Raw genomic sequence first — 21,724 nt, forward strand, 5'->3', positions numbered from 1 at the left:
GTCAGCTGGAGCAAGGACCACAGGTTCCAGGGTTGTCCTGCACAGCTGGGATGGACCCTGCCACCGGGAGTGGAGCCAAGTAGCTACCTCTAAGAGCTCATGGTGCATAGTGTAGGGGGTAGGGCTAGCAGCATCTCAAACTGAAAGTCTCTGCCCTCTGCCAGTGGAGACATCTCTTGTCCTTAGTGACAGAGAGGACGGAATGGCTGGAAGCAGACGAGGAATTCCCCACTGCTCTCCCAGACCATTTGTCCCCACACCTCAGGCAATAGCAGGGGAGGTGTTAATAGCGCAGTATGCTGAAAATAAGAACACGCTTCAGCTGCTAGTGGGAAGCTGTTTACGCTAAAAGGTTCTGTCCAGGCTGCCGCCTTTACCCATGATTATGAAATGGGTTTTAAGCTCAGGTCACACTAGCTGATTTCAAGTCATAGGTTGCATCCACACCCCAGCTCTGCCATGACAACTACCTGGGCACGTCCACACCTAGCCTACTAGTTAATTATATTTATACCAGTGCATACTGGAGGCAAAAATCCCACAGCAAAGGAGAGGGGACCAGGAAGACGTGTCCATGAGCTGCACGGGGAAGTCTTGCCATAGAGAGCTCCAGCGGAAAGGCAGGCCAGTTATATAAACACCTAGAGAAAACTACTGTGTGCCCACATTGTTCCTCGCCTGCCTGCCACCAGTGCTTCAATAGCTGCCCAATCTGCCCCGTTCCCTCCCGTGACAGTTCCTGGTAGGTGCAAAAGCAGGGCCAGGACACCAAACCCCAGGAGATAAAATTGCTCCTTCCCCCCCACTATGAACTTCATTTTGAATGGTGGAGCAGATATAAGAAAAAGGATGAGAGAAGGCAAGAGGCTCAGTCATGATCATCCTCCCTTACTGCAGTGGGGGAAAATTCCCAGAGGAATACAAACACAGGCACATTCAAAAAACACATGTATTCAAAACACAAAGTAGAAGGGCAAGAGACTCAGTCTAATAGACAAAAACAGGGTGTGACACAGGAACATCTTCAGATTGTGCTTTCCCCCACCCCCAAACACACTTCTTGCTGCATGTTGTCCTGCTGGAATTCTTGCCACCTCAGCTATCTCAGCTGTGGTGTCTCAGCTGATTTTACCCTTAAGGACACGGGAGCGCTTTGCACTGAGAACAGGCTTCGTTCCTAAACCGACAATTCAGCTTAGGTTCTGCTGCTCTTTCCAGTTCCTATCTGCACCCCTTTGTAGGGCAGAATGTGTCACGCACGATGGCATTTTACAGCCTGCCAGAGACTTGGGACACTGCCCCAATGCAGATCAAAACCAGCTCCCCTTCTTGAACAGTTTGAACAGCTCAAATGTTCCTGTTCTATGTGCCATGTTAAAGTCTTGTCAAGCAGCTCCCGCTGAGCCCAAGCACAACTTTGGTCCATGAAGGGGCCTAGGGAAACATTAACACTCAGACCCAAAGGATTCAGCTGGGAGGTCAGTTTCAGATCTCCACAAACCAGTCCTGATCACTATCCATTAGGCAGGAACCAGAAACAGAAGGGAGCTAACGGCTTTGGTAATCTGGCTGGCGCGTGTCTGCCAGCCAAGGAATGCCTCTACTTGCTGGCATGCTCCAGCTGTTCCCTCAGGGGACTCACTCAAGTGGGAACTCCGCATGGGTGACGTGGGGAAGATGTAAATCATCCAGCCAATCTCACGACCAGCAATTCTCACGTCTCTTAGCTGGACCTGATAGAAGAGAGTTTCCAAAGCTGCAAACAAATAGACTTAGCTGAGCTCTAAACTATGTAACTCTGTTCTATTTACAAGTCCTTCTGCAGTTCTGCATGCCTAAGGCGCTCCCATAATCCACAAGGATCAAAGCAAGCAAGAGAATGGCTGAGTCTTCCAGGTTCTCCTATTTCCCGTTGCATTCTTTTTTGGGGGAGTGGGGCACACATGCCAACTTCTCCTCCGCCCTTGGCAGGCTCTGCCGCTGTCCTCAGAACTGCTGGACAATCACCTTCCGTTTCACGTCACGGCTGAACTTGTTCATCTTGAACAGTTCGCTGTCGTAGAAGGCAGAGAGGGTGTGAATGTTGATCTGGCGAGCCTGGGAGAGGAGGATAGAGGGAGGCATTAACGCTTATTTCAGAAAAGACGCGCCATGGAGGAGGGCTCTCACCATTCATGAAAATGAGCAGTCTCTGCCAGGAGAGGTGACAGCCCTCCTACCCCCGGCCTCTGGGCAAAGTGGGGGTGCAGGCCTGACTCAGGCACAAGGGGTGAGGCTGGGACAGCTGGCTCTGAGCACACTGTGCCAGCCTCCCACAGCCCTCAAAGCCACATGGAATGCAGTGCTCCGGTGGTGATTTAAAAGGGCCCAGAGCTCTGGCCACTGCCGCCACCGCTGCTTGGTCAGGAGCTCTGAGCCCTTTTGAAGCAGTGGGACCTGGGGCAGTTACTCCTTTTGCCCCCCCATTGGTGGGCCTGGTTTCTGCTCAGCAGGGGCCCCGGCTAACAATAGCAGCTGAGGAGAGCTGCCTGGAGGGTGCTAGCTCCAGGACTGCCTGCTTCCTGCCTGTCCTTTACTTCCATTGAAACTAAAATGCAAAGAGAAAGCCAAGACCCATTATATGCAGCAGGCACTTATCTACAGCGAGATTTCTGATCTGCACAAGAGCCTTCTCTCACAAGAGGGGCTGAGTTCACAGACTTCTCTGGTGGACCTGAGATGAGGTACATTAGGCACGTTCCATGACAGGGACCAAGAAGGAAGGAAGGACAGAATGGGAAGTTTGATACTCTACTGGTGCCATGCACAGAACCAACATACCTTGTGAGGGCCAATAGTTCAGTTTGGTTAAAAAAGCCTGCAGGCAGGCTGGGAAGTCAGATACACACACTGACGGGGGAGAAGGAGGGCATGGAGCAGATATGATGGTCACTGATCACTGCTTGTATAATCAATTGCTTTTCTCCATCCTGTCAGCTCACTGGCCAGTCAGACTGAACTCCACAGGGAAAGCACCAGCCACTCCCCTAGTTCAGGGGGGCCGACAGACTTGCTAGGCCCCTGGGCAAGGTGGAGGGAGGGGTAGCTCTGTACTCCTGGAAAGACAGGGCCTCAGGCAGAAAGGCTGGGCCACATCACTGGAGCACACCACCCTGCCACCCCACAGCCAGCCTTCAGAGATGCCTGGAGCATACAGAGAGGCATTCTAGAAATGATTTAAAAGGTCTGGGGCGCCAGCCTCTCCCACTCCTGCAGCAGTCGCGAGTCCTGGATCCTTTTGAAATCGCCAGATCCCAGGGTAACTACCCTCTTGGTACCCCTGTTCAGAGAGTCTGTCTGGGCTCTGCTGTCCAGCTACGGCATACTGCAGCATTAGACTAGCCACAAAAACCAAAAACAAAACTGATTAGGAAAAAGTGAAAGTCAGTCCTCTATTCTCTTACCCAGGTAGGAGAAGAGCAAAGAGGCAAGAGTCGAACTGAAAGCTAGACTTCATTTAAAATGGTTTACATCTAATGCCACATTCTTCTGGTGCAGTAAGTCAAGCAAGAGGATTTTTGAAAACATTAATAGTCCAGCATTGTCTCTTTAAAGGCAGCTCTGGCAGACTGAGACAATGGTAATAGAGTTCCTTAGAGAAGATATTTCAAAATACCATCACAAACCACGTTCTACTAGAGTTGGAGCTGCTGGTTTCTTGTTCCTCTCTGGTGTTACAAGCATCTCCTTTTACATACGGCAAGGATACCAGTTAGCACCCAAGGTTATTGGGGAGCCCAAGAACAGAGGAGTGGAGGGATGGAAGGGTCTGGGAACAGCCAGTCCTCCCCTTAGACAGAGTGCCGTGCACAGAAGCTATCCCATACCTTATCCACCAGGTCTTTCTCTGGCACCTCAATGGTATCCTGCTGGGCCCCGTAGCGGTTCCTCTGATACATCACCTGCTCTGCCACAAGCTGTTTCAAAATAAACAGCAAGAGCTCGTTGTTGTCTCTTCTGAAAGCCAGATAACGGGAAAAGGTCTGGGAAGCAAAAGAAGAGGCATAAGGGTTAGAGCCAGATGGCCACACAACCTAGGAGCTGCACACAGGACAAAAGTAACTGCTGGTCTAAACTTGAAAATTATATTGACCGAGCTACATCCATGAGGGCCGTGAAAAATTTTCTTTGAGGGCTGTGGGTAAGTCAACTTAACCCTGAAATAGCTGGGGCAAGGCAAATGGAAGAACTCCTCTGTGGACCTATTTGCTGCCTCTCAGAGAGGTGGATTAACTACATCAATGGAAATTCTCCTTCCAGCAATTGTCAATGTGAGAAATATCCACGCTACAGTGGCATGGCTACAGCTGTAGTGTAGACATACCGTGTGGGATGGTGAGGTTTAAGCTGTCAAGTAAAAACACAAAAACATTCGTTTCCATTTCAAACACCTCCTTCAGGAGTCTGACTAGCCTTTGAAACACAGGCCTTTGCCAGCCACATTAGTGGCTCAGGAGAAATTCACAGAATCTAAACGGTGAACATATTTAACATAACAGGCTGAGGATTCTCCATCAGGTGCTGTCTGATGCTCCCGAAAGGCTGAAAGACGGGGCTTTTGGGGGAAGGTGTGCCCTTGAGGAAAAGGTATATCAGCTAACCTTAACCCTGAATTTACACAGAGGGCTGGGATCATATGGATCTGCTTTAAGATAACTTTAATGCTTCTCTAAATCTGGGTCCAACCTCAGGAGTGTAGAACAGACCTGAGGGGTGCTCTAAATTACACTGGCAGCAGCAGCCTTCAATGGACCATTTTGCTAACCAAGAACAGCCACAGACCAGTGCACTCTGGCCACACCTTCTCTGTCCCCCAAGATGCCCTGTATAATCAACCCAAGATGGGTTTCTTCTGTGGAGGCCATATAAGCCTCTTTATCTTACCTGAGCAGGCAGAAGGACTGCATTATAAAGCAGCCTAGCCCAAGCTGTAGCCAGCCCTTTGGTTTCAGTCACTGTGGCTTCCCTACATCCCTGCAGGATAACATGGTGCACTTCCCTAAGGCCCTGTGCATACTGGGACAGAGGTAAAGGTCTGTGTTGTAGCCACTGTCCAATCCCAACTGGTTTCCAACCCAGACAATTCAGCTGGAGCCTCAATCTAGCTGGTGAAGGGTCTTCTACCCACAAGCTCCTTTTAACACACCTTCCGCATGCTCCGCATGACGCTGAACTTCTGTGTGTCGATGAAGCTCTCCAGCATCACCCTGATGGCCATGTTGACATCGTCCTCCACCACGTAATCCCGCAGGTGGATGCGGGCGTGGGCCTCAGCCATGCGGATCATGGACTCAATGTGACGCACCGTGATGGGGATGCTGCCAGTGGCCTACGAAGTGAGGGGAGGGACAATGTTACAAGGGCACATGCACCACAAGAGAGGAAAGCAGACCAGGCTCTTCTCAGCCCACACACCTCTGCTTGAGGCAAAGCTGCCTACAGCAAGTGACTGACAGGTCATGAATCTTCAAGCCCAAGACCATTCAAAAACTGAGGAACCTGCACCACCTGCTGGCAGGCATAGTGCAATACCGAGAAAGGCAGCTGACACGGGCCTACACAGGCTACATTTAAATCACTTGAAGGTGAGCAATAAGGTGCTTGTGCCCCTTATTCTGCTTATTTATGTTGAGAGGCATGAGGGGGTCATTCCCCCGTCCCAATTCTTAGTAGGGAATTATAAAAGCCGACATTAAACTAATTGTCCCAAAGTCCATGAAACTCCCTATGGCCCCATCAGATTTAATTAAGAGGAGGAAGATCTAGGATCCCATGGGAGGAGTCCACAGTCACAATGGAAAAGCACTGCAGAGCTTGTCTGCTGCCATATGGCTTCTCTCTGCTCCCAGGAGTCAGGTGGAGCATACGTCCGCCTCAAAGGAAATCCAAAAACACAGCAGGAACTTATGGGACTCCCCAGCAACGAAGCCAACATAATTAAGATTGCTCTATGGATTCCTACCAGAGAGCATAGTGCAGTAGAACATATTAGCCCTGTGGCATAGAAAGCCTTGCTGCTAACTTGGGCTTACTATACATTCAGATGAGGCAGAATCAGTAATTTACCAGATGGCTCTACAATCCTGGACTCAAGTCCATCTCGTACGGCAAGGTGGCCCAGAGCTTCCTACCCAAGTACTGTGGGTGATGGGCAGATCTTGGGGTAATCCGCTCATGTTCCAGGTCGCCCCTCCCCTGAATAAGCCCCCTTATTTCAGTCTACTCACCATGGATTCCTTCCGGAGATCACTGTACATCCGAGCCACCTTGTCTTGGTCCATCTGGTTGAGTTTAGGATGGACCTTTTCCTTGGCGTAGATGATGTACTTCTTCAGAGTCTCTTGGGGGATGGGGTCCACACCATAGGTGTTAGGGAGGATCACCTCCTGTGCATTTCCATTCACAACATCTTTGCTGCCAGGGTGGTGTTTGATGTGGCTTCCCACGACAAACCGGGCTAGCATCTCGTCCTGCAGGACAATGGGAGGAATAACAGGCACTGAAGCCATTCACTTCAGAGTGGGAGGCAGAGCTGCTTCTGCAGCTGAGTTCTACCAAGCAGTTGTGTTCTGCGGACAAGGCACGTGGGGGAATAAGTGTGGGCAAACAGGAGCTGGCTAACGGTCGTACTCAGACAAAGGGACCCAGACTCATTCCCAGTCCATCACCCAGGCTGGCAAAGGCTTCAAGAGTCAAACTCAGGAAAATGGGATCAGATGCCTCATGACATAGGACAGCGACTCTGGCACATGCTGGAGCTATGTGCACCGGTTCCAAAAGGGAATCTTAGCAAGTCGCCAGGCTGCAATTAAGACACATTGCATTTACAGAAGCAAGGTCAGTTCTTTGTGGGGCAGGTGGAAAGCCTCACCATGCTGGGGTAAAGTGCCCCGGGAGGAGAAACCATTCCAGGAGACATCGCAGCATGAAGGACAGGACTGTGCACAGCACTGACAGAGGCGTAGGTTTGAGTGAGGACTGGAAGGTGCTGGGAGGCACTGTGACCTTTTGGGTGAAAATGGGAGATGAAGCTCCCTTGCATGGGGGAAATGGGTGTGGTGCAATCCTCTCTCCATGCCCTGAATGGACAATTCAGAGAGTTGGCCACTTGACTGGTCACAGGGTGAAAAGAAGACAGAAGCAGGGGCATTCAAGGAATTGGATGTAGCAGGAATGAGAAGTCCTAGAGATGGAGGGTGGGGCCCCAAAGCAGCCTACAGTCACGAACCTGCAAGAGCACCAAGGCAAGGGGTAGCTCTGCCCCACACCCCCTTTCCACCACTTCAGCACTATTGCAGCATGGCAGGTGCCAGAACCCAGCCTTCTCCCTTCTCAGCACAGGTAGTGGCACCCCCACCACTGCATGAGCTGTGGGCCCCACTTCGACTCGCACCTGAACTGGGTCCACCGTGTCTCTCACCACACACAGGACATCGAATCGAGAGATGATGGGCTCCGTCAGATCCACGTTCTCCGAGAAAGTCAGCGACGGGTCATAGCGCCCACCTACAGCATCATAACCTGATTACTGTGGGCTTGGTTTCTGTCTCCAGACAGCACACGTAGTAACAGGGTTAGAGAGTCTGGTGGCCAGAGGTACATAAAGAGGCAGAGCAGCAGTTCTGGTGACTGCAAAACTGATACCATGGGTTGGAGACAGGGACTCCTGCTCTCATGGCTCCTAGGGACTTACCTATAGGGTTGGCAGCAGCAATAATTGTGCAGCGGGCCTGCAGAGAGGTGACTATTCCAGCCTTGGAGATGGAGATGCTTTGTTGCTCCATGGCTTCATGGATGCTGGTCCTGTCCTGATCATTCATCTAGGATAAAACAACATACTCTGAGGCCCACTACCCTGCAGGAAGGCAAGAGGCCAGGTATGAAGGAACAAATTACACAAGGTCTCATGAGTCAACTTCCATGAGCCAACACTAGGTGCATGCTGACAGGGTTACAGGGGGGGGGTGGAGGAAGAGGAGGGAAAAAAAGATCACCAGCTCCCACCCACTACACAAAAGCTTGCCACAAGAGCTGAGAAACTCATTTTCACATTTCCCTGGGCAGCCAGGGAGGCAGCAGGGAGGATCCACGAGCCCCAGGTTGGGGGCACAGATATTTCAAGGACATGAGTCTGCACCCTTCACAGCTACAGGTTGACCTTAGAACCTCAGATTCATTCCTTACCTGCATCCTGCTGGCCCTGGAGGACGCCTCAGCAGATGGCTTGGATTCAGGCCAGCCCCGTCTATCCGACTGCAGTGGCAAATCCTTATTCCACTTGCTCTTAGGCAGGGTTGGGGAACTCAGACTCAGTGGCTGGATGAAGCCCCAACTTGCCTGGATCTGGCCCGAGGCTCAGCATTGGGGAGCCAACATTGGCGCTTCAGCCCTCCTGCCACCCACCCACAGGGCTGGAACACACAAAATCTACTAGCCTGGGCCCCCTAGGCTCTGGTGTGCAAGAGCTATGTGGGGAGTGCCTTTCTCCTTCTCAGTCAGGGGCTTCCCACTTTGCTTCTCACTTCTGTGCAGCCCCCGACTGATTTTCCTGAGGTTCCCTGCCCCTGCTTCTAGGGGACCTAGGTAAATCTAGTGCATCTCAGAAGCACCTATTGAGGTCTCAGTGGCTTGTGGGAAATGGTGTCTCCATGCAGTTCCTAAATGGCACCGCACCGCCAGAATGGGCACTTGTTAGGCTGAAGACCAGCAGATGACTGGGAGATATTCTGAGCTCTCCATCTCTGCAGGTCAGAGCTGAAGCATTTCAGCAAGCAGGCTGCATGAAGGGTACTTTCCTAAGCAACACACACAGATGAACTTCATTGTGAGTCTAGCCAAAGGCCTAACAAAGCACCCCTCCCCTCACCACAAGCCTGGGTCATTCTTTCCTACAAGCTACAGATACTTGGGTAAAACACTGGTGGTGGGGGGACACTGTCATGAGCCATTGAACTCCTCAGCCAAGAGAGTCCCTAACCTGCACCCCGTTAGCTCGGTCTTATTGCATCAATGAAGTCAGTACTCACCTTGTCAAACTCATCTATCAAGCAGACACCTCTGTCTGCCAGCACCAGCGCCCCTGCCTCCAGGGTCCACTCCTTGCTGACTGGGTGCCTTTGGACATAGGCAGTCAGACCGACAGCAGAAGCACCCTGGCCAGTGGTGAAGATGGCTCTGCTGGACACCTTCTCCACATACTTGAGGAACTGAGATTTGGCCGTACCCGGATCTCCGCAAAGCAAGACGTTGATATCACCACGTACTTTGTGTTTGCCACCTACAGCCAGTCAGAAAGAGAGGACTTAGGGAAAAGTAGCTTTTATATAATTTAACAATGACTCTGTCCTCTAATGGAGCAGTATGTAAGTGAAAGGAAACAGCAGCATTAGGAAGGGTAAGTGTTTGACAAGGAAGCAAAAAAAATACAGCACTTGGCACCCTCAGAGTTTGGCAAGAACCATGACATCTCACGGTTCCTTACCAGCACTCAAGACACTACTTGCTCAGCAAAAGCCAGAAAGTCTTGTTTAAAAGATCAATTCCTTCAGCCTGCCTCTTCTTCTCCCACCACCTCTTCAGAGTGAATTGGAATTTGGTACATTTTAGGGGAGTCCCCAATTCATTCCCCAATGGAGTTCTGCAAGTGCAAAAAATCCACCCAAACAGATCTGCAAGAGATCCAAAGTCACCAAGCTCTAGTACATATTGGTGGCCCATGGGCTCAGTGCTCCCCAACCCCTTGCGGAACCTGGTTCTTTTACATGTAAGCATGTGACGCTGCATTTCTGCTCCCAGTTTAAATAAGACACCTTCGTACACAAGGAGGAAGCAGTGATGATTGTGGAAAAAGTGTGGACTGGTGCGGAAGAAGTGAATAAGGAAAAGTTATTTACTTATTCCCACAATGTAAGAACTAAGGGTATGTCTAGACTACAGGGTTTTGTTGACAAAAGTGGGCTTTTGTCGACAAAACTATACCTGCGTCTACACTACCGCCGAGTTCTGTCGACATAACGTTGACAGAACTTGGCAGGTTTGTCGACGGTGGTAAACCTCATTCTACGAGGAATAATGCCTTTAGTGGACAGAGTTCTGTCGACAGAAGGTGTTATTACATCCACACTGTCCTTTGCGTTTATACTCTCATGTCGACAAAGCGACTTGCTTTGTCAACAGAACTGGATGTAGTCTAGACTCTCTTTGTCGACAGAAGCCTGTAGTCTAGACGTACCCTAAGGGACACCACATGAAATTAATAGGCAGCAGGTTTAAAACAAAGACAAGGAAGTTTTTCTTCATTCAGTACATAGTCAACCTGTGGAACTCCTTGCCAGAGGATGTTGTGAAGACTAGGACTTTACCAGGGTTCAAAAAAAGAGTTCAATAGATTCATGGAAGTCAGGTCCATCAATGGCTATTAGCCAGGATGGGTAGGAATAGTGTCCCTAGCCTCTGTTTGTCTGGAAATGGGTGACAGGAGAGGGATCATGTGAGGATTGCCTGTTGTGTTCCCTTCCCTCCGGGGCATCTGGTATTGGCCACTGTCAGCAGACAGGATACTGGGCTAGATGGACCTTTGGTCTGACCCAGTATGGCTGTTCTGATGATTCCCCCCACAGGCATTAGACCTGCACAAAGACACTAAACCAGTGATACGCAAACTGAGGCTTACGAGCCACAAGCGGATCTTTAATGCATCTTCTGATGTTCTTTGCAGCATTTAGTATTAAAACACTGTATTATATAGTTATTAACCAATCAGGATGTTTTACTATGTTATTAACCAATTCAATTATCAACTTGCACTAAGTTATTAACTTATTTGTTGTGAGAATCAGAGAGACAGTACTACAGTAAATGAAACAATGAATTCACACTCCCGTGGCTCTTTGTGTAATGTCAATCTCTCATTTGGCTCCTGAACTGCTGCAATCTGAGTGTCACTGCACTAAACTCAGAATGCTAACAGCAGAGGGATGCTAGTGAGCAACTGCCTAAATTCTAGCTGTTCCACGCTCAGGCCTTGTCTTCCATCTATGTATTTCTACTCCTGTAGAGTAGGATGCATGTTCCTAGTGATGTCCCCTTACTCTACTCCTCATCTTCTTATCCAGACATCAGAATACCAAGATAAATCTTAACTGCCTTCACTACGCCAGCAGAAACAGGTATGGAATACAAATGACACTACACCTACCAGGGTTTTTGGGTTCACCACCAAACAGGGCAAGGGCCAGGCCTCTCTTGATGTCTTCATGCCCATAAATAGATGGCGCGATGCTGGCAAAGATCTGAAAGGAAAGGCAGAGGAGTTTTCAATGGCATCCCCTTGTCTGTTCTATTCAGCATGAAAAGTGGTTCACTAGCTACCCAGCTCTTCTCATCAGTGCTTGCACCCTGCTGACTTAAATTATTCCTTTATTATATAGAGAGCGATATCACGTTGATGCAGTAATATGACCGATACAACACAATGGACTGATACAAGTTCCATGACAGCGCAGTGTGGATGAGGTACAGTACAATTCAGTGCATTCCGGAGGATTCACTGTGGCCACCACATTTACACTTTGCACTGAACACTGCAGAAACTGTATTTGTTACATTATGTTCTGAATCAGAGATCCTGATTCTGGCTGAAGCCAGTTTAAACTGATTCATTAATAATGGATGCTCTGCTGTGCAGATTAATGTCTCAAGATCAAGTATTCAGATTACAGACAATTGTTTATTGCATCCCCAGTGAAGAAAAGTTCTGTCAAAATGTTTGATACTGTTAAAAAAAAAAGTTTTGAAATCAAAGAACTGCAAGCTTTATTTCCAAAGCTCTGGCTTCACATATATATTAGCACCGCTCAGAGGAAGTAAAGTTATAAGCATCACACTCTGGATTTCAAAGACAGGATAGAGATGAGAGAGATCTCATCCCTGCTAAGGGATCTGAACCCACCACATTATACTTTCTGCCTTATGGATGTGCAAGACGTCCTTATTCTGGCTCTATGTCCTTTAATGTATCAACCTGCCAAGACCTGAGCTGTAGAGCTGCTAACTGTATAGTTTAAGCCTGTCTAATTCTTTGCTAACCTGAAATCACAACCTGCTGTTAATAAGGAGTGAGGACAGAACATTTTAAGAGGAAGATGGTTGTTTTAGGCACTTGGCCTTAGAAAGGAAAGAAAGGGAGGAGATGAGATGTAGCTAGATTTTCTTTCTGCTCTCTCTGCTAGGCAACTGCTGCTCCAGAAACAGATGTCAGCTGGCATCAGTCTAGTTCCAGAACCACCCATGTGAAGTAGGTTTATTCTGGTGGCTTCCCCAGTCACCTTTTCTGTTCTGTCCCTTTGGTGGTATGAAAGGCTTGCATAAACAAGATGGGAACTGACTATCAAGGAGGAACAGCAAAGTTGCCCCTACACAAGGCACTGATAAAAATGCACACAAAAAACCAAGAAAGGGTCCATCCACCCCTCTTTAGTTTCTCACTCTCATCAACAGCCATTTGAGCATTACACGGGGCAAGATATTTTCAGGCAGAAGCTGATATTTGAGCTGATGGGGTGCTTCTGACTAGAAATGCCCCACTATAATATCATGCCATTTAACTTTGTTCTTGGTTCTGGACTCAAGCAGACAGCTCGCTCTGCCAGGAGAGAAATGTTTCACGCAGACTCACTTTCTCCCCAATCTGCTCATCCTTAGACAGGCCTAGGATAACCTTCATGTCCTCATCAGTCAGTTCCCCAACTGCCACCTTGTTGTCCTTCTTGGCAATGTGATTTGCCATGATCACTGTTGCAAATACTGGGAATCCATTGGCTGTGTTCAGGGAGCCATCGTAGTTGTTATGATAGATCCCCGTTAGCTCCTGGAAGGCACAGAAAGGGACATGGTAGGTTAAAGTGTAGGTAGCAGGACCTCCAAGTACCAGCTTCCATGGCACGAGATTGTCTCCTCCCGCAAACATTTCGTTCTCAAGCTACTGGAAACATGACTTTCAACCCCAGTCTGACATGTCTTAGAGCAAAGACGGCCCCAACTGTTACCCCTCCCACCCCAACACACACCTAAGTGATGGCCCAAGTCCTTGCACTGCCACCATGGTGCCGAGAATAAATGTAACTGCTCCCTGTCCCTCCTCGCCCCCAGTGAAACTTACAATTTCATCTCCTGGTTTGCAGCTGTCAACCAGGTCGGCAAGGAGAATGGCATCCTTGGAGCGAGGCAGCCTGCCAGCTGCCACTTTGCCTGGGCTCTCCTGGATTTTGATGCGTTGGTAGTTCTGGTAGACTGTCTGCAGGAACAAATGTGAAATGCATGGTGAGTCAGATGCCCACAGGGGCTCCACAGGTGCTATTCAAAAGCCCTTTGCAGAAGGGGTCAGGCAGAGTGCTGAGCAGTTAGTTAAGTTTAAACTGAGCTCTGGGTGAAGACTGAGGGCCAGGACTGCCAGGAGGTTGATCAGAAATAGTTCTAGGGCTAGAGGCAGTTTGCTGGATAGGCAGCCCTGAATACGGCAGAAGCTTCTGCCATGTTGCCCAGGACCAAAGCACCCACCTGCATGAGGGAGAGGTTAGTAGTGTCTGCCCATTCATCTCCTGGCTTCAATGTTGAAACACTTGGGTAAAGACACCCAGCTTGTGGGGACGGGCATGGTATAATGGTCAACTCAAAAACTCGGAGCCAAGAACTTGGAGTCAGTGGTTCTGCTACTATCTTGCAAGTGACTCGGTTCTCCTATCTCTACAAGGATTATCAACACTGACCTAACTTTGGGAGAAGGGTATCTTGGAAGGCAACCTGCAGCACTTCAGGTATCTACATGGTATCAGACATGGAAAGATTCATCCCAGGCACATCTGGGGACCAGACTGGTCATTGATCAGTTCCTCACTGGACAGAGGTGAGAAGAAGGGTCCACAGCAACAGACAGATCAACTTTGTACAGGTGGTTTAAATCTTACCTCTTCCATGTTGATTTCAAAGGGGCCAGTGGACTGACACTCTGGGCAGGAACCAGGCTTCACTTCCTGGTTCTGGGACTGGAAGAAGGGCCCAAGGATGAAGCTGCACTTACTACAGTTGTACTTGACCATGCTGAGCTGAGGCAGAACCCCTGTGCAGCTTGTCACTACACCGCTGGTTCGGATCAGCTGGTTTAAGTGCAACTGCCTAAAGTGAGAAAGAAACATATGAGCAGGCTCCAGGGAAGGCAGACGGACCTGCCCCAGCCTGCTGCAAGGTATGATAGCTTGTCGAAACACTGATCAATGAGCCTATTCTCACAGGTTTGTGGTTTATCTTTTGGGGCACCAGAAACATTATCCTTGAGCAACTGAATTACTTTAATAAATAGAGGCCATCATCCTACTGGGTCAGGCTGCTTCCGTTGGCATGCTTCCCCCAGCATAGCCCAGATTCTCCATTTTCTCACACAGAACTTTAGTCAACATAACTCCAGCAAGCCTGACCATCCCAAACATGCAGTTCAAAGGCTCCCACAGGCCTGGCCATCATCAATACCAGCTCCACTGCCTACCTGAGTGACCGCAGTTCCTCCACCAAAGGCAGGTGTGAGATACGGACATGGATCTCCTGAGCAATCCGGTCATATTTGGGGTACATGGCCAGCACTACTTCCTTAGCGGCTTCATCAAAGATCTTCAGCATTTCAGCTGGGGCCTCAGGCAGGAAGTAGGCAAGGACATGCTCCCGGGCAGCCAGATCTTCATAGTTCACCACCAGACTCTCTCTGTTCTCTGTAGAAGGAACAAGTAGAGTAGATGTCATTCATCTGCAGTCAGCAGTCTCCTATAACCAATGTTCTACTGTATCGCTCCTCAGCAGCGCCTACAGCTGCATTAATTTTGCCTTTTCTATTGACCAACTATTCTTCTTCAAGTTTAGTCACCAACATTTGTTAGTTCAGTTTCTCCTGTGACTCACTACTACAAATTCTAGGCTACACTGCTGAGCTGAGACTGGTCTCCTAAGTCATATGGCGTTGTTCCTGTTCCCTGTTTGAATGATCTGGTTCCTGGTGCAAATTAAGCCAAACACACAAATGTAAAATTCCTCTTCATCTTGTACGCGAGCCTGTAAACTTCCAATCAAACATATGTTATTAGATTTCCTGCTGGCAGAATTCAGCTTCGTGGTGCAAAGTGAACATACGAGGGGCACAAATTAAGAAGTCAGAAAAAAGCTTACAACAAAGTTCTGCACTATTCAGCTATAAAGCAACAAAGTCCCTGAGAAAGCTGATTCAACATTTGGGGTAGACAGGAGAGGAAAAGGCCATACAGAAAAGATAGCTGTAGAGTGCCACAGCTAAGGAGGAAGTGGGGAAACACCGTATCAGACATTCCAAAGTGTGTTCCACTACAAAAATACATCCAGCTGGGTTTGTTCATTCACCGTTTCCACCTGTCCCACAGCCAGCTGTACCTTTGCACATGTCACTGATCCTCTCCTTGAATACATTGTGCCCATGGTCATCCACGTGGGTCTTCAGGAAGTTCTTGAAGCGGTGGTAGATCTCAAGCCGGGGAGCTGCCATAGACACCCACTCCCTTACTGAATGCCCCTTCATGTCTTCCAGATTCTCAATGCTCTCAATCATGTCTTCATCCTCCTCTTCCGCCCCATCTGCTGCCCGTTCTGCCAACCGCCTCTTCCGGGAAGGACGATCCTCATCTTCATCATCACTGTCTGAATGTTGAAAGAAACAGAGGGGTCAGTCAGAGCTGACCTATGTTCCTGCCTTCTACACCTCTTTGCCCCGCTCTCTGTATATATAAATTAGCAGATTTACCTGGCATTACATGGGTCTGCCAAGTCATTTTTTTTAAATAAATGGAAAATGCACATGCTTTTATTGAAATGCTTGTATTTTTAAAAAATAGTGCTATTTTTATTACGTTAATTTTTATTTCAGATTTTTAATAAAAAATATTATCAAAAAAATCAAATGGAAAAATTTTAACAATTCTTTTCAAATGAGATTTTTTTTCATCCCTATAAACTCTTATTTGCTATGTTTTAACAAAAAAGGACTATCAACAATTTGGTTTCCAATAATATTTTCTTCTAATTTTCAAACCTTAAGCATCGATTTAGCTGTGCCAAAATCGAACACTACTCCAATTTTTTCCATTTTAATCTCTTTTCCGTAAGGTTTATTGAGAAGCAATCTTATTCCAGTTCACCCTATTTTTCTTGGTTCAGTCTCTTTCAACATTCACTCGGTTATGTCAATATTGAAGACTGTCTCTTTTCTGTTTGATTTTATGAGCAGCAATCCCATTCCAGGAGCACAACCAAACTCTTACACTGCTTTACGTTTAAGAGAAAGCTATATACCCAATTTGGTGATCCTCACTCTTACCCTTTAGGAGGAGTTCTTGATCAAACAGACACATGCTCTAAAATATATAGATGAATGAACCATAATATCTTTGCAAACATGGTCAGAAGTTCCCAGTGTATAGCCAGACCAAACTAAGCTCCATTCTACCACCACAGAATCAGAGAACTGTTGAACTGAAAGGGATCACAAGAGGACTTCTAGTCCAGTGCCTTGCATTCAAGGCAGTGTAATTATTAACTAGATCATCCTTGACAGGTGTTAGTCATTGAAGATTTTTAAGGGAATGTTAGACAGATTCCACAATCTGCCTTGGCAATTTATTTCAGTGCTTAACTACCTTGACTGCTAGGCAGTTTTTCCTAATGTCCAACGTAAACCTCCCTTCCTGCAGTTTAAGACCATTGAGACCATTGCTTCTTGTTCTCTTATCAGAACAATTTTTCTCCCTCCTCCTTGTAACACCATTTTAGATGCCTGAAAATTGCTATCACATCCCCTCTCAGTCTTCTCTTTTCTAAACTAAAAAAACCCCAATTCTTTCAGGGTATGTCTACACTACCCCGCTAGTTCAAACTAGCGGGGTAATGTAGGCATACCGCAATTGCAAATGAAGCCCGGGATTTGAATTTCCCGGGCTTCATTTGCATAAGCGGGGAGCCGCCATTTTTAAATCCCCGCTCGTTCGAACCCCATGCCGCGTGGCAACACACGGCACGAACTAGGTAGTTTGAACTAGGCTTCCTAGTTCGAACTACCGTTACTCCTCATTCCACGAGGAGTAACGGTAGTTCGTGCCGCGTGTAGCCACGCGGCACGGGGTTCGAACGAGCGGGGATTTAAAAATGGCGGCGCCCCGCTTATGCAAATGAAGCCCGGGAAATTCAAATCCCGGGCTTCATTTGCAATTGCGGTATGCCTACATTACCCCGCTAGTTCGAACTAGCGGGGTAGTGTAGACATATCCCCCCGTCTTCCCTCATAGCTCATGTTTTCTAGAACTTTAATCATTTTTGTTGTTCTTCTCTGGACCTTCTCCAATTTCATCACATCTTTCTTGAAATGTGGTGCTCAGAACTGGACACAATACTCCAATTGAGGCCTAATCAGTGCTGAGTAGAGCGGAAGAATGACTTCTCGTGCCTTGTTCACAACACTCCTGTTAATGCATCCCAGAATCATGTTTGCTTTTTTTACAACAGAGTCCCATTGTTGACTCATATTTAGTTTGTGGTCCACTATGACCCCTAGATTCCTTTCTGCAATACTCTTTCCTAGACAGTCACTTCCCATTCTGTATGTGTGAAATGGATTATTCCTTCCTAAGTGGAGTACTTTGCATTTGTCCTTTATTAAACTTCATCCTATTTACCTTAGCCCATTTCTCCAATTTGTCCAGATCATTTTGAATTATGACCCTATCCTCCAAAGCACTTGCAACCCCTCCCAGCTTGGTATCGTCTGCAAACTTAATAAGCATACCCTCTGTGCCATCATCTAAATCATTGATGAAGATATTGAACAGAACCGGTCCCAAAACAAACCCCTGCGGAACCCCACTTGTTATGGCCTTCCAGCAGGATTGTGAACCGTTAATGACTACTCTCTGAGAATGAAAGCTGAGCTTCTTCTTTAACCACATGATTCCTGGAGGGGGGCTTTAAATATGGGTCTGTAATGTGCATGCCTTATTCTGGCCCTGAATGTCAGGGAAAGCAGGTGTGGGAACCAAAAAGGTTCAAATCTGGTAACCACCTCAATGAAGTTGGCCATTACCAGGCCTGTAAAGATGGTGCATATAACAAAAAAGCCTCCCATTTGCTTCTTTACCAGCATCTTTATCCCCCTTCCCTTCCTAATTTAAAAGATCCCCTCGTTATACCACGCACCAGAGCCTAGGGGGAGGCCAGGCTTGTAGATTTTGTGTGCTCCAGCCCCACAGTGGGATGGCAGGGGGCTGGAGCACCAATGCTGGGTGGGGAGCTCTGAGCTTCAGGGGCAAGATCCAGTCAAGTCAGGGGCCACATCTGGCCCCCAGGCCTTAGGTTCCCTATCCCTGCTCTATGCCAATATCTAAACATGTGGCTAGTGTGTTGGACACCACGGATCTAGGTTATACTTCCCACGGATAGGTTATACTAGGTTGGACACCACGGATCTAGGTTTCTGAGGTCATGCGAGACAGGATCAAAAGTCAAGATACACCACATTTACTCCTCCTCTGCATCTACAAGGCTTGTTACCATCTCAAAGAAAGTTATTAGGTTGGTTTAACACAATTTGTTCTTGACAAATTTATGCTATTACTTATCACCTTCTAAGTGTGTGCAAATTGATTGCATAATTATTTGCTCCATTATGTTTCTAGATACTGAAGTTAAGGTGATTGATGGTCTGTAATTCCCCAAATTGTGTTTATTCCCCATGCCAATCCAAGATTTGGTCTACTGCAAACCCCAAGCTATAGGTACCAAAAGCAAGTTGCACTGGCTTTTCAGACATTATGGAGGCAAATGCAAGAGCTTCATGTGGGCCCCAAAAACTGTACACAGAGGGTGACATCAAAACCTGCGTCCAGAGCAAGAAGAAAGGAGGACTGTACTGGACTGGATCTCAGGGTTAATGATATCTATGGTCCCTTTAGAGAAAGGGGCCAACAATCTTCGTAACAAGAGTGCAGCAGTCTGTCCAGCACTTACCGAGCACAAGCCCAAATCCTTATATGGATCTTGGAGTCATGACTCGGCAGCAGCTGCATAGTCAAGGGCACCAGGCTAATATGCCAGAGCTCTTAATGTGCTCACCGCATAGAGATTGTGTATGGGGGACATTCAGGTGAGCCCACTGCCGCAGAGACCCCTCAATAGCTACTATTCAGCAGACTTTGGAGCGCCTACAGTGGGCAGGCTATTCGGGCTGAGCTCTTCCCAGTGGGAGAGAGACTAGCCTCTACTGCAACGAGACAATCGCATCTAAAATATCATTGACATACCGTAAAGCAGCCCTCTCCTCATGCGACCCAGGCCCCGGTCCAGCTCACAGTCCCTCTGTCTCATTGCTTGTTCTGCTGCCTCCCTCTGGCTGGCAGTCAGTTCCTCCACATCCTCATCATCCAAGGCCAGGCCCTCAGCTTCATAGATATCCAGCTCTGGAATCGGGCGGTAGTCCCTAGGCACACACAGATCTAGTTTAATCAGTTTTGCGGTGCAACCAAATTACAGTGTTTCTCCAGACTCTTTACTCTCTGGGGCAAGGTGGCATGAGGAAGATCAAGCAAAACAGAGAGGAATTTTACAGTCTCTTGTTACCAGTGGCAGACACTCCAATACAATGACAATAGATACCAATATACAAACCTAGACTAAGTCTCTGTAACATACAGCTCAATGGTTTGCTATTGGACCCGGGGTAAGTGATGGGTTTTTTAAACCCAGTTACAAAGGTTCCACTATTTGTAGAACAAGCAGGATTGTGAGTTTCGAGCTCCCCTGTGTGAGGGGCTAGCACTGATCTGAGCCAGACACAGTCTGGTCAGGAATTATACACGTTCACCTTCACAACTCACCAACCGTTCCTCTCTGACTTGCTATCCTAGCTATGGGCATCTGTCCATAGCCCTCACCAGTGCTGTGTATCCCCTTTGCTCTTCCCATCTCAGGCTTCTCTTCAGCTGACACACCGCATGGAATGGACTATGCCCTCCTAAGAGGCACTTGAGAAACACCCATACAGCGTGAATGTGCTGATCTACAAAGTATATTCTGAAAGGTGCACAAAAGAGGACCAGGCTGAAGACAACAAGTTCTCTCCCTAACGGCCCTCAAAAGAACCTGAAACCTGTGTCCAGAGGTGTTGCCCCCTTTGCGAACATGCTTCCTGCATGGAACAGCCCCAGGAAGCATCTCACGTCGCTGCCTGACTGCTGCATGCTCCCTACCTTTCCATCCCATCCCCAATCAGCTCTTCCCCATCCTCCTCCTCTTCAGGGAGCCCCTCGGTCCCCAGTAGCCCCTCTGATTCATCCTCAAAAGGAGGCAGGTCTCTGCCTGGGCTGGAAGTGAAGGTATCTCGCCGAGAGCTACGGACAGGGCTGGTGGCCACATTCTGGGACTCGGAGGAATCCTGCAGGAAAGGCAGAGTCGTGTTAGAGGCTGGCAGAAAAAGACTTTCCCATAGAGCATGCACAGGTCTAACTCATCCCCTCCAGGGACCACGGAACTGGATAAAGTGGAAGGGATGTTTAATGCTTGATTGGTCTACACTCCCAGCAGACCCCACAGTGCGAGAGTAGGTCTGGGAAGGGACAAGCCATCTCCACCAGGGAAGTTAAAATAAGCTCAATAATTAACCTATTGTGCACATATAGACACAAAATACAGGACAATGTAGCACTTTAAAGACTAACAAGATGGTTTATTAGATGATGAGCTTTCGTGGGCCAGACCCACTTCCTCAGATCAAATAGTGGAAGAAAATAGTCACAACCATATATACCAAAGGATACAATTAAAAAAATGAACAAATATGAAAACACCTTCTTTAAAAGTCCCCTCCCCCATACAGAGTTAACGGGGGGGGGGGGGGGAGTTTTTCCATGCAAAGTGGCTCCCACCTCCACAGAAAGCCCAAGACATGTGGGGGGGGGGTTGTGTGCCCAGGGTCCCCCCCCCATGCAGAGCCCAGGGCACGGGGGTGGGTTGTGTGCCCAGGGTCCCCTCCCCCATGCAGAGCCCAGGGCACGGGGGTGGGTTGTGTGCTCAGGGACCCCTCCCCCATGCAGAGCCCAGAGGGAGGGTTTCGTGCTTAGGGTCCCCTCCTCCATCCCCAGCCGGACCCCGCCGCTCACCGCCATCCCCGCTGCCGCTACAGCTTCCGCCAACTCAACTCCCGGGCGCGAAACAATCCCACGTGGTCGGCAAAAGCCCGCGAAACCTCATGAATAATTAACGAGCCGCTCATGAATATTCAGCAGCGTGTTGTGAGTCGGCGCGAGATTCGGGAAGGTGTCGGGACGCTGCGGGGCTGGTGCTGAGGCTGGGTACAGGCTGACTGGAGGGGGCTACACAACATAAGCAGAGACCACGGGAATGTTGCAGTGCGCTGGGGTCAGCACAGGCTGGCATCTTATTCCAGGCCCAGCACAGCTGGGTAGGGTGAGCAAGTGGCATTTCCCACGGAGACAAACCAATGCCCGCACTCTTTAAAGTGTCGACAACCATAGGCGCTGGAACAACCTCCCCCCCACACCTCCCCGGTTTGAAGTGATTTTCATTATCTACAGGGTCCCCTCTTGGCACCCTCACTATAAAAATTGTCCCA

At 48.4% G+C, this 21,724-nt stretch overlaps 1 protein-coding gene across 1 annotated transcript; it reads right to left on the reverse strand.

Moving 5' to 3' along the window:
• Positions 1–931: 931 nt before the first annotated feature.
• Positions 932–21,408, reverse strand: MCM2 (minichromosome maintenance complex component 2). Its single transcript, XM_006120226.4, has 16 exons — positions 21,252–21,408; positions 20,343–20,527; positions 19,398–19,573; positions 15,487–15,750; positions 14,579–14,798; positions 14,004–14,211; positions 13,199–13,333; positions 12,716–12,907; positions 11,237–11,330; positions 9,066–9,316; positions 7,733–7,859; positions 7,433–7,545; positions 6,267–6,509; positions 5,186–5,368; positions 3,867–4,022; positions 932–2,097 (listed from the first exon to the last, which is right to left on the reverse strand). Exons 1-16 carry the CDS (start codon positions 21,255–21,257, stop codon positions 1,987–1,989), a joined length of 2,664 nt encoding a protein of 887 aa, XP_006120288.3. The 5' UTR covers positions 21,258–21,408; the 3' UTR covers positions 932–1,986.
• Between the last annotated feature and the right edge of the window lie 316 nt (positions 21,409–21,724).

This window comes from Pelodiscus sinensis, chromosome 11 (genome assembly GCF_052426305.1).
Source record: "Pelodiscus sinensis isolate ZL-2025 chromosome 11, ASM5242630v1, whole genome shotgun sequence".
NCBI lineage: Eukaryota > Metazoa > Chordata > Testudines > Trionychidae > Pelodiscus > Pelodiscus sinensis.